The sequence below is a fragment of the Centroberyx gerrardi genome, chromosome 8 (genome assembly GCF_048128805.1).
Source record: "Centroberyx gerrardi isolate f3 chromosome 8, fCenGer3.hap1.cur.20231027, whole genome shotgun sequence".
Lineage (NCBI taxonomy): Eukaryota > Metazoa > Chordata > Actinopteri > Beryciformes > Berycidae > Centroberyx > Centroberyx gerrardi.
The window spans coordinates 29,679,384-29,692,120 of NC_136004.1; the positions used below are offsets into that span (position 1 = coordinate 29,679,384).

A 12,737-nucleotide genomic window follows, 5' to 3' on the forward strand; every position below is an offset into this window, starting at 1 on the left:
AAGGTGGTTAAGAAGCTGGCCAGTTATCCAAGATATACGCCGTATAAATCAATCATTCTGGATACAGTGAAGACTTTGGAGAGGCTTTAACAAGGGATTCCAGTAGATTCACTTTGGCTAGGGTTACACTTGGAATTTCAATGCGATTTTTGAGATGGGATTTTATGGGATTAATTTACAATGCGTCCACACTTTGCCTGAAAATGACTGTTATGCGTCTCCTCTGGCTGTATTTACTTAAATTTGCATTACTTTTTCTCCACTCTCCCCCTCTCCATCTCGTTACACTGCTTGAATGCACACTGTGGCTGGATTGCGACTAGACTATCCAGAATTCCAATCAAAATGCAAGCCTAACCACTTCCATTACTTAATTTGAAGATCCGATAGCAATGTGAGCAAAATTTGCCTTTTTTTCTGACCAGATCTGTCACTTTATGCATCCTGGCGTGATCGAACAATAAAACTCACATTAAACTACAAGTGTAACCGTAGCCTTTGAATCAAGCCAAGCTGTCACCCACTTTGTGACCTCTAGGGAAAGATGACCACGTTAACCAGTCCAAAAAAACAAAGAAACAAACAGAAAGACACTAAATGTGTGGTGACTCATGTAGAATACATTAGCTTTGAATTGCCAGGCGAGGCTCTGCAACCAATCAATCCTCAACAGAACTGGAGGTCAGCTGCGTGGTTTCACCAGGCTTCAGTGAAACCATGCACACCAAAGCAGGCAGTGTCAGTGTCAGTTAGAGGCTGAACTCACTGCTTGAGCGATTTCCCATTTTGCCAAACCAAACAGGCCTCATTCCAACTCCAGCCGGAGTCAGGCCTGGAGTACAGTCAGATCAAAAGGCTCTCTGTCTTAAGCGTGCAAGGAATTATAGAACAGGTCACGCCGCTGTAATCTAGCCAATGAACAGACAGGCTCACCAGCTTTCATCATAAACTAACTTAGCTTTATCCTAAATCCGTCCATGTCAAAGCAAGTGAAAAACACTGGCAAATCCTATAAAAAACACCCGTGTGTAAACAGAGCATGTGAACTTCATAACCAACGTCTAGAGAAAAGTGCAGGACATTTCCAACAGCTAATGCAAAACAGTTAGCACAAAAGCAGGATATTAATTTCCATTCATTTGGTAGATTTTATCAGCTGTATTTAAAAAATAATAATAATATAGTCAGATACTGATACAATCAGTATCTGAATATCAAGTGTAGGCTTTAACTTGTGTCTGTAGAGCTATACGACCATGCTGTAGATTAACTAGGCCATCTAAAAGTACATAGCATTTTTTCCACTGTGCATTGCAGCCTATATCCTCCCAGCCATATGATGCTGCTGTCTCATATAAAAATGAAAACCCTGTGATGAGAACATTGTGCAATAACCCACCAAGACTGTTTGGCTGTCATCTCCATAGTAATCTCACTGGACCGCATTCAAATTCTGGCTTGTGTGGATACCTAGGCCTATATTACAGTACTGAGTAGAGCTGAAACGATAAGTTGATTAATCGATTAGTCGATCGACAGAAAATTAATCGATTATAATTTTGATCAAGCAAAAATACCAAAGATTTGCTGATAACAGCTTCACAAACACAAAGATTTGATTGCTTTTCTCCGTTTTATATCATTATAATGAATACTTAGGGTTTTTTTGCCTGCTGGTCAGACTAAGTAAGCAATTTTAAGACATCATGTTGGGCTTTTAACTTGTGATGGGCATTTGTCATTATTTTTGACATTTTATAGACTAAATGATTAACCGCTTAATTGAAAAATTAATCGCTAGATTAATCAATAATGAAAATACCGTTAGTTGCAGCCCTAGTACTGAGACATGATACAAGATAATAGAACGTTTTCTATATTTCAAAACTCCAGATGTTGGCAAAATGAATAATCCTCATCCGATCGTGGCAGACAACCCAATCCAAAATCTCTACTGTCCTAAACAAGAGCGCAATGCGAGAATGGATCCTCATAGGAGCGAGAACCAAATGAGACTATCACCGTCACATAGCCGTCTCTTTACCTCCAGCCAGTAATTCAATGCCATTAGACAAAGCTCCCCACCGTCTCTATTACCAAAGTAGGAGAATGAAGCAGCTACAGTAGCAACTTCAGTTCTCCCCCACAGCGCAGGAGGGTGAGCGGCGCGCTAGAATGAGAAGCAGTATAGCCAGACAGTCCCTGGAGAACAGAAAACAATTGGTTGTTTATTACCAAAATGGAGTACATGTGTCCCTTTGATAACCAGAAGCACATGGAGATCAATTTCCTTGTTTCTGACAGTCATCTGAGAAATTGCGTTTGCTTCTCCTGTTGCATTATGCTTCCACACACTGTGGGGAAAAACACATCCTTGCTTGTGTTATTCCTGTCTTCGCCGTTACGTAACGTAGGTCTTGATCTATGCAACAGTCGACTGAAGCTGACAAGAAGAAAGCCACCAGTTCATCCTGGTGCCGCAATAATGTATGACACAATCTGGTATTATACACAACAAACAGTAGGGAGAGCATATCATGTCTTGCCTTAACAGCCTTCATATCCTCACACTGCCTCGTCATCCAAGCACAGTTTTCCTCTCCAAAACAAATCGCATGCACTGTTTTAATCTATCTGTCTTCCACAGTATGTGCTCATATCCCTGAATGAATTACACAAACTGAGTCCACATTCATCATACTGTTTCCTTTCCTTTTTGACCTCTCCCCCCCCCCCTTACACCCAAACGTGGACAGGATGAAGTTGAGACAGGCCAAGCTGCTATGTGAATCCTCTCCCGGTAAAGATGCAGAACGATGGTGTCTGCTCCATCCTGCAATAAATCTCCGGGGAGAGCGGCTACAATAAGCAACGCTAACCTCTTCATCACTGACAGTGATGCATTATGGACCGCATTAATCAGCGTCTATCAGACACACTCTCTGTGGGGGGATGCATGATCTGGAAACCACTTTAGTGTGTGTGTGTGTGTGTGTGTGTATAGGCATATGTGTGCTTGTATGAGTGTGTGTATGCATCAGTGTTTGTGTTAAGTGTGTGCATGTGTGTGGATCGATGCATGCATAAAAGCCAACTGTATGCATAAGGTAGTTCTAATGCACCCAAAGGCGTTTTGCATGTGTGAAGAGTATTGTTTGTGCACAGCATGGCAAGCAGACCATCATTTGCATGGAAACATATCACGTGAACACTTAATGGAAATAACAGATGAGTTAAATGCTACTGTATAATTCAAAAGGATCATTGATATTTAGTCCTGAGAAAAGATCTTTTCCCAGTATGTGCCCAGATGGGATTCTCACACCTCGGCCATTACAAAGAGGAAGTTCAGACGCATTCAGAATACTTATTTCTGACAGAAGGAGTCATTCCCTCTCAGGTTAGATATTAGTAAAAACTCACCTCCCCAGCTCATCTCCGATTTCGTAAAATTCCTCAACATTTTCCTGGTTGAAAACAGTCATGTTGTCGAGGCGCTTCCTGCTCCCGACTAGTCCTCCGAAACGGCAGCACGGCTCCTCACAGCAGCACCATCCCTACCAGCCTCCGGTCTGGACGGGGTGACGGCGAACCCTCCTCATATTTGGGCTTCCAAACGGAAAAAAAAAAAAAAAAAAGAAAAAGAAAAGAAAGAAAACCATTAGAGTAGAGCCATGTGAAGTGCCTGAGTTGGCATTAGGTGGGAGTTCAATCAACAAAAGAAGGAAACCAAACTGAGCAGTGAACCTGCACCTCCAGGGCGACGTCACGAGTCATAGTATTGATTTTTTTCTTTTCTCTCTACTACCTCACGTTTCTTTCACACACAGGCTATAATGGTTTCCAGTTTTATAACCTATAGTAATATAACCATAACTGTGTCATCACTGGCTAGTTAGGAATGCAATAACCTCCCGTGAAAAGCTTGGTGTAGCCAAGGGAAACACGGTTTTGGCACCAGCAGCAGCAACAGCAGCGCTACTCCTCCTCCTTAGTCCAGCAAAGAAAACGACTGCTCGGTCAAGTCATAGCCTGTCTCCTTTTAATAAAGACCTGGGAGGACTCGGGCAGGTGTTTCGCCAATTAAGCTATGTAATAAAAAGTCACAACCCGAATATCAACGTTTAAAAGCCAACGCACTGAGCTTTCCATAAATTAAAACCTGACTCGCCCCTGTGTATTCCTGTGCAGTCTGATATTCAGAATCGTGAATGTAGCCAAGCGTTACTGGGATTTTGTCGGGAAACTGAAACAAATGTATGGGTAATTTGTAAAGTATCTTACAGTCTGCTGGTGTCTGTCCTGCTGCCACGTATATCCGAGATTTCATGCGTTTTGGAGAAGCGTGGGACCCGGGTTTGGATCACGGAAGACAAAATGTTGCCGTGCACGGGAGAAATCTAACGTTAACAATGTAACCCAGTCTGGGCTGGTGCTGCGTTCAGGTCGTCTCGGAATAACCGTCGGAACGAGCAGTTGGGTGAAAGCAAACGACTTGGAAGTGCTTGCAGCTGCCAAAAGCCACTGTAGACACTTCCTGTAGACTTTGATTGCTCGTGATCAGCTTCTTTACATTTAACACAAATCCACATAGTGATGATACATGCGAGTTCATGTTGTATACCAAACACTGCAATGTCAACCACAAACGAAAAATCCAGCAAGTAAATTAGTTGTGTCCTGCCATGACATTGAGTGCCATCACAAAATACCTGATGTGATAAAAATCGGTCATTTTATTTATTGTTATGTAAAGTGAATATGCCATTAGGGAGGCTATTTCCTACTTGACGTTAAGGAAGTCGGAGAAATTGGCGCCCGTCCCCAAATCCCGCATCCCCAAGTAGTAATTTACCAACCGAAATTTCAGGTGAACGGTATTTTCCAAGCTTGTATCTTCCGTGTTTTCCATATGACATGAATGCAGCATTGGTGTCCGTCGGTTGGAAAGAGGGTGAAACCACTGTTTCGGTCACAGGGGGGCGGCAAAGCTTTCACTTTTCTGTGGTAACCACAGTTTTGCTCACCTTTCACTTTTACAGGTGTGATGGAGTAAAAAAACAACCACACAAAATCATTCTTTAAGGTGTTATTACCTGAAAAAGACAACAGACTACCGCTTCCTATGCGACTACTGGTACAAAGCGTGTACCTCCTCCTTCTGTACCCCGCTTTAAACTTGACCTGTCCCCTGCTGGGTGTTAAATTTTAACCCATAACCAAAAGCGGAAATAGTGTTTTGGGGGACCTAGACAATGTCAAGTACGGGCCCCCCTGAATCCCAACATTTACCCCTTTCTTTCTTTTTTTTTTTAAAGATTACTTTTGCCTTTTTAGACAGTTCAAAGTTTAGAAAGACAAGAAACACTGAGAGAAAGAGGGGGATATAACATGTGACAATTGGTCTTAATTGGGACAGATTTGAAGCCAGGACATCGTGTTTACATGCCTTAGACCACATGTTCCACCAGGATACTCAACATTCACCCCTTTCAATATCCTTTCTATACATTAGCTTCAAGTTGGGGCACTTGAATGGTGCCGTATAGCTAGCAGCAAACACTAGCAACAGTTGATTCTGTGATGAAAAAAAGTTTTTATTTTCTTCATTCTTTGTTTCTCCGTATCACTTCTACCGTCATGGATCACGATGTTGCTACAGTGCAACATCAATTATGCATCAAAGCTGTGCTGCAGATTTGCACTTGTTTTACATCTCTCAAAGCAACTTGTGCAGTAGCAGGAAAACATTAAAGAGGCAATATTGCATCAGAAGTAAATTGATATCCCACTACCTCTATAGCTTTATTCAAGATAGAAATAATTTGATGTCTGAATGATTAGAAGGTTAAAAGCAATGACTTGGAAGTGTTCATGCTTTCGAACCAGTTTGAAAGCATCACACACACACCATGATTGAAGTTTCCTATAGACATTGGTTGGTTATTGGTGATAATTATTCTCACTTTCATACTTAAGACAGTGAATGATACATTTGAGTTAATGTTTACAGCATAACAAATGTAAATGAAACAGCAAGTAGTTGGGTCGTGCTATGGCATTTCAGAGTTGTAAACTGTCACATGAAATTAGTTTTAAATGAATCGTGTCTACAGGCATTTGACTCAATGTTGTCAGAATTCATGAAGTCCAAAATTTCAGTCCGTTGATTTCTAATAGCATTTAGCCTATAACCTGAAAACTGACGTGAACAGTATTGAAGTAGGAAGCTCTGTATCCCTTTTCTTTCCCCATGTGTTAATACAGCATTAGAGCATTCTGTAACCACAAAGTTAAAGGTTGTCCTTGAGCAAGCTGTTGAACTCCTACCTGCTTTAGTGGTACCATCAGTGGTTGCCCCTGCATTAAAACAAACCCTTAAGTGACACAAATCAAGTATAATCCTACAGTACACCATTCCTGCCCCAAGAACAGTATTGTATACAATAGTGTGATACAAGGTAACATGATAAATGCCCATCACAAGCATGTCAAAGAACTTTTGAGAATTAGCTCAACTGAATCATTAGTACAGAATGACTCAACAGGGAAGCAGAGAATTAGAACAATTGTCTTATGGCTCAAGTTTAAGTGGAGTGTACTTGCATTTTTCCTACTAACCAAGCATCTTATGTAGATGTGCTCATTTTACAGCATCCTCTTGTTATGAATGCAGTAAAGTCCACTATGAATTTCTGTGTACAAACTGAAGTGTGATCTCTTCTTATACCATAAAGTGGCAGACCAAACAGACTCGGAGATAAGAATGTTCAATTGCAGACCAACCATGCTAGGCATATGAATGAAATTCAGTGGTATCCCCTATCCATGTATAGCAAATTGCACAAGCAGTTCCTTGACCAAAACAGGTTCAAGTAAACAGTCACATGGCCTCTTCAGTATTTGCTAGCAGTAGTAGTGAATGCTGTTCTACTTCACAATGAATGAGGAAATAAATGAGGTCCCACACCCAGGTAGAATATACAGTTGCATTTTATTTTTCCAAAAGACCATCACATACAAGATGAAGTTCAACTTGGCCCCATCAGTTGAAGGCAGTCTTTGAAGCATCTTCGAAGGTGTATGGTCTGCAAAGACAAGAGCAGTAATCAGGAATCTGCATGAGAATGCATAGGGCGACGGCCAGATGAATATTCAGGCAATTCCAAAACAGTAGCCTATTCTTTCCCTTCATTCTTCTGCCATCTCAGAATTCCCCTGGCTGGGCCTGTATCCCAACCCACTGCCATCATAATTTAGGTGGCTCCAGTCCAAACCTGAATGAGACCAACACCACATGAACAGCTAATGCAGTTTCTTGAACAGGCAAAAGAGACTGACAAGAAAAACCAGGTCAAAATCTGAGACCAAGAGATTAACTCACCCATTTGCATCCACTTTGCCGGTTGCACCTTCAGTCTGGGCAGAGGTGGAATAAGAACCAAAATTGTTGCTGGGCTGGTAGCTCGGCACCTGGGGCTGCTTGGGCTGGTAGCTCGGCACCTGGGGCTGCTTGGGCTGGTAGCTCGGCACCTGGGGCTGCTTGGGCTGGTAGCTCGGCACCTGGGGCTGCTTGGGCTGGTAGCTCGGCACCTGGGGCTGGTAGCTCGGCACCTGGGGCTGGTTGGGCTGGTAGCTCGGCACCTGGGGCTGCTTGGGCTGGTAGCTCGGCACCTGGGGCTGCTTGGGCTGGTAGCTCGGCACCTGGGGCTGCTTGGGCTGGTAGCTCGGCACCTGGGGCTGCTTGGGCTGGTAGCTCGGCTGCTTGGGCTGGTAGCTCGGCACCTGGGGCTGCTTGGGCTGGTAGCTCGGCTGCTTGGGCTGGTAGCTCGGCACCTGGGGCTGCTTGGGCTGGTAGCTCGGCTGCTTGGGCTGGTAGCTCGGCACCTGGGGCTGCTTGGGCTGGTAGCTCGGCTGCTTGGGCTGGTAGCTCGGCACCTGGGGCTGCTTGGGCTGGTAGCTCGGCACCTGGGGCTGCTTGGGCTGGTAGCTCGGCACCTGGGGCTGCTTGGGCTGGTAGCTCGGCACCTGGGGCTGGTAGCTTGGCTGCTGGGACCTTGGCTGAAAGCGTTGGTTCTCATATTGTTTAGGCTTGGCCTGGTAGCTTGGCCCCTGGGGCAACTGAGGCTGGGGTTGGTAGCTCGGCACCTGGGGCTGCTTGGGCTGGTAGCTCGGCACCTGGGGCTGCTTGGGCTGGTAGCTCGGCACCTGGGGCTGCTTGGGCTGGTAGCTCGGCACCTGGGGCTGGTAGCTCGGCACCTGGGGCTGCTTGGGCTGGTAGCTCGGCACCTGGGGCTGCTTGGGCTGGTAGCTCGGCACCTGGGGCTGCTTGGGCTGGTAGCTCGGCTGCTTGGGCTGGTAGCTCGGCACCTGGGGCTGCTCGGGCTGGTAGCTCGGCTGCTCGGGCTGGTAGCTCGGCTGCTCGGGCTGGTAGCTCGGCTGCTCGGGCTGGTAGCTCGGCACCTGGGGCTGCTTGGGCTGGTAGCTCGGCTGCTTGGGCTGGTAGCTCGGCACCTGGGGCTGCTTGGGCTGGTAGCCCGGCACCTGGGGCTGCTTGGGCTGGTAGCTCGGCTGCTTGGGCTGGTAGCTCGGCACCTGGGGCTGCTTGGGCTGGTAGCTCGGCTGCTTGGGCTGGTAGCTCGGCACCTGGGGCTGCTTGGGCTGGTAGCTCGGCACCTGGGGCTGCTTGGGCTGGTAGCTCGGCACCTGGGGCTGCTTGGGCTGGTAGCTCGGCTGCTTGGGCTCGTAGCTCGGCACCTGGGGCTGCTTGGGCTCGTAGCTCGGCACCTGGGGCTGCTTGGGCTCGTAGCTCGGCACCTGGGGCTGCTTGGGCTCGTAGCTCGGCTGCTTGGGCTGGTAGCTCGGCACCTGGGGCTGCTTGGGCTGGTAGCTCGGCACCTGGGGCTGCTTGGGCTGGTAGCTCGGCACCTGGGGCTGCTTGGGCTGGTAGCTCGGCACCTGGGGCTGCTTGGGCTGGTAGCTCGGCACCTGGGGCTGCTTGGGCTGGTAGCTCGGCACCTGGGGCTGCTTGGGCTGGTAGCTCGGCACCTGGGGCTGCTTGGGCTGGTAGCTCGGCACCTGGGACCTTGGCTGAAAGCGTTGGTTCTCATATTGTTTAGGCTTGGCCTGGTAGCTTGACCCCTGGGGCAACTGAGGCAGGGGTTGGTAGCTGGGCACCTGAGGCTGGGGTTGGTAGCTGGGCACCTGAGGCTGGGGTTGGGGTTGGTAGCTGGGCACCTGAGGCTGGGGTTGGTAGCTGGGCACCTGAGGCTGGGGTTGGGGTTGGTAGCTGGGCACCTGAGGCTGGGGTTGGGGTTGGTAGCTGGGCACCTGAGGCTGGGGTTGGGGTTGGTAGCTGGGCACCTGAGGCTGGGGTTGGTAGCTGGGCACCTGAGGCTGGTGTTGGTAGCTGGGCACCTGAGGCTGGTGTTGGTAGCTGGGCACCTGAGGCTGGTGCTTGGGTTGGTAGCTAGGCACCTGAGGCTGGGGCTGGTAGCTAGGCACCTGAGGCTGGGGCTGGTAGCTAGGCACCTGAGGCTGGGGCTGGTAGCTAGGCACCTGAGGCTGGGGCTGGTAGCTAGGCACCTGAGGCTGGGGCTGGTAGCTAGGCACCTGAGGCTGGGGCTTGGGTTGGTAGCTAGGCACCTGAGGCTGGGGCTGGTAGCTAGGCACCTGAGGCTGGTAGCTAGGCATCTGAGGCTGGGGTTGATAAGTGACACTTTGCCCTTGGTTGTATCCACCATTCCAACTAGGATAAGAACCTGACTGGTCAGAGTAGCCAGAGCTTTTAAGGGAATCCATTCCATTGGGAGAAGAGAAGCTGTCACTTCCAAAACTGGGCTCAACAGCCACGTAGTCAGAAGAAATACCCAGGAAGTTGCTGGGGCTGTAACTATTGATAGAACCTGAATTTGATCCGTAACTGGTAGTATGTGGCTGGAAGCTGCTTAAGGATTCATCAGAGCCAATGTTGTCAGGCTGGTATCCTGAACTACCGAGTGGATTGGCACCAGAATTTTCAGAGTAGGACTCAAAGCCATCATGGTAAGCTGCAATCAAACGCAAATTTTACAGTTTCAGGCACAAAATGTTACACTGAGAAATTTCTCATGTTTTGTCTTGTGACAAATTATTTCCATATTTGGTATATTTCTCAACCCTGGGACAAAACCAAAAACTTGATGTATGGTTGTCAATATAAACATCAGTTTCTCAATTTGGTAAATAGGATTTTGAGATGTGAGACCTTAAGCCATGAACAATTGTAAATTACATGCATTGATCTTACATTTAATGCTTGCTTGAAGTCCTCCAACAGCTAGCAATGACAGCAGCACCACCCTAGACAAGACACTGACTGTTAGACCAAATACCCTCAATCACTTCAGAAAACATTCTAGACAGTGTAAACATTTTAACATGATGCATAGACTGTCTGTGTGAAATCAGATAGACTGGCTCTTTGAAAATTACCGTATGACAAATTCCATGGCTTCAGCCAGAGCTATGATCAGATGCAAACCCAAAAGCCTCTATCTATCTCCACCTGACCCACACAACCACAACTGTCCTTCCACACTGGTTCAATGACAGAAAACACTGGTACAGTTACTTTAACCTGGTTTGACAGCCAATCACTGCTCTCTCTTTCTAATGGGCTGATTGGAAACAGGTGGAAGTAAAGGAGCTGGATTAATCATCATAGGAGTTCAGTTAAAGGCTGTTTTTGGAAATATTGTCAAATTCTTTCCATTTCATAGTTTGTCACAAGTTCACCACACAACGTTTGTTGTGTGTAATTATTTTGTTTGTCAAACAGCCACAGCAGCCATGATCGCTGCATCCATGCCATATGACTGAAAGCATTATCATGAAACTACGTCACTCATGGTCTTTAAGCATGTGCATCATTTTAGGACCCTGCTCATTGCTATTTTCACAAGAGTTAACAGGCTAGCGGACTGTTATCAGTTGAATAGATGTAAATGTCCCAATAGAATAGGGACACAATATTCTTTAATAATCTAAAGTACAATTATGTAATGCTGGACCAGCAATAGTTGGCCCAATAACAATAACAACTTTAGACTTATCTGTATCTTTTTTTGTTTGTTTGTCTTTGTCATTTGAGAAGCTTTGCTTCACTTGTTAATGTGCAGCATGAAATTCCCAAGCTGCAATCACTACTGAGCCCAGCTGGATGAAGTCTATGGGGGCAGTTTCCCTGTTACTAACTGGTCTCAGGTCTGTTCATTGTGACAGTAAAGGAAAGTGACCAGACCAGGACAGCTATGAGTCACACTGATATGAGGGTCACACTGGTCCAACATGTAACACTTCACCTTGAGTGAGCATGTACAATGCAAATCAATGTCATAATGAGTCCCAGAGAGCAAAAGGTCGACGGGGGCCCCCTGCTCTAATTTGTGCAGTTTGTTTCTCAGTAAATCATTTATGCTTACACCCCTACTGTAAGCTCTTGAAGAATAGAGATCGTTAGAGATGACAATGAGCTTAGCACAATTTTCTCACTACAGCAGCATACTGTATATTCCAAGATTTACAAACATCAGGGCCATTTTTAATTACAATATATATTCAAAACTTCCATTTAGCTTTCTCACAGGCACCTGTTGAAACTGTGTTTTTATGAATCTCATACCATAGCTTGGCTGAGCTGCTTTTAGTTTGTTTTTCACTTTAAGGATTGCACCTTGAATGAGAGAACCAGTTTGGTGACAAGTGTTGTAATACTTTGAAAAGCATACAGTTGTGAAGTGGATAATGCAGCTTGAGAAAAACGGATGCAAAGTTGACTTGAGGAAAGCCTGGAGCAAGTTAATAAGTTTAGAGCTCAGGTAATGATAGTTCATGATTTACTTTGTGACTTACAAAGCACAATATCACCAGCTTCAGATCCAGTCTGGGGTTACAGGGTGATGTCTGTAGATTTCAAACCAGTAATTCTGGCCACTGTGAATATGAAAGATAATTTGGGCTTTAAATTCATGTTGACAAACACATGAATTTAAAGCCCAAATTATCTTTCATATTCACATGCATTTTTTAAACAGCATGCACTGATAACCCTGAAGAATTTACAAAAACTTAGTCCAAGTTCTTCATATGGGTTCCTTTTACATTTGATCTCAAAATAGTTGACTTGGTTTGAGCACAGAAGCCTTGTGCATCAAGAGCAAAAGAGCAAAACCAAAACTTTAAATGGTTGAATCTTTTGTATTTAAAACATAATATAGGACCTATTCATCCTTTTTTTAGAGATTAAAATTCAGAAAATTGACATTCAAAGCTATTAAGCAGATCAAACTGAATCAAGGGTTTCCACTTGTGTGTTTTGGATTGCTTTTGAACTTCAGATAGAGCTCAACAAGAGCTTTCCAGTGATATACTCATTTTCAGCCAAAATGTCACGTACACCTCTTTTGTACCAAACCTTCAACATGATGACCAGTCCAGCTCATAAATCATATTATGTTACATGTATATACTTTACATGTGTGTAAATATTAAATCTTGTATGTTGTGTATGTAGCCATAATGGATCATTTTCCCCATTGGCCCTACAGTAAAACATGCTTTGCCAGTATTATGCCTTAAGGAAAAACATAGACCTGAAGTTGCTTGGTTTGTCTGGGACTGTATTGCTGTAAAGGATTATTCCACCATCTGCTGGTTAAGAGCGGCATCTACAGCAGCATTTATCTGACTGAGCACAA

At 45.5% G+C, this 12,737-nt stretch overlaps 1 protein-coding gene across 2 annotated transcripts in view; it reads right to left on the reverse strand.

Annotated features, from left to right (window-relative positions):
* dapk1 (death-associated protein kinase 1) overlaps positions 1-4,339 on the reverse strand; it is an 88,383-nt gene extending 84,044 nt beyond the window's left edge. The window contains exons 1-2 of one of the 2 annotated variants that reach the window (XM_071903629.2): positions 4,285-4,339; positions 3,424-3,609 (exon numbers count right to left, since the gene is read on the reverse strand). In XM_071903629.2, coding sequence (XP_071759730.2) covers positions 3,424-3,485 — 62 coding nt within the window. In that variant the 5' untranslated portion in view covers positions 3,486-3,609; positions 4,285-4,339. Of the gene's footprint in view, positions 1-3,423; positions 3,610-3,911; positions 3,989-4,284 lie in introns of those variants that run through there. The other variant, XM_078285325.1, reaches the window with a different exon arrangement.
* Between the last annotated feature and the right edge of the window lie 8,398 nt (positions 4,340-12,737).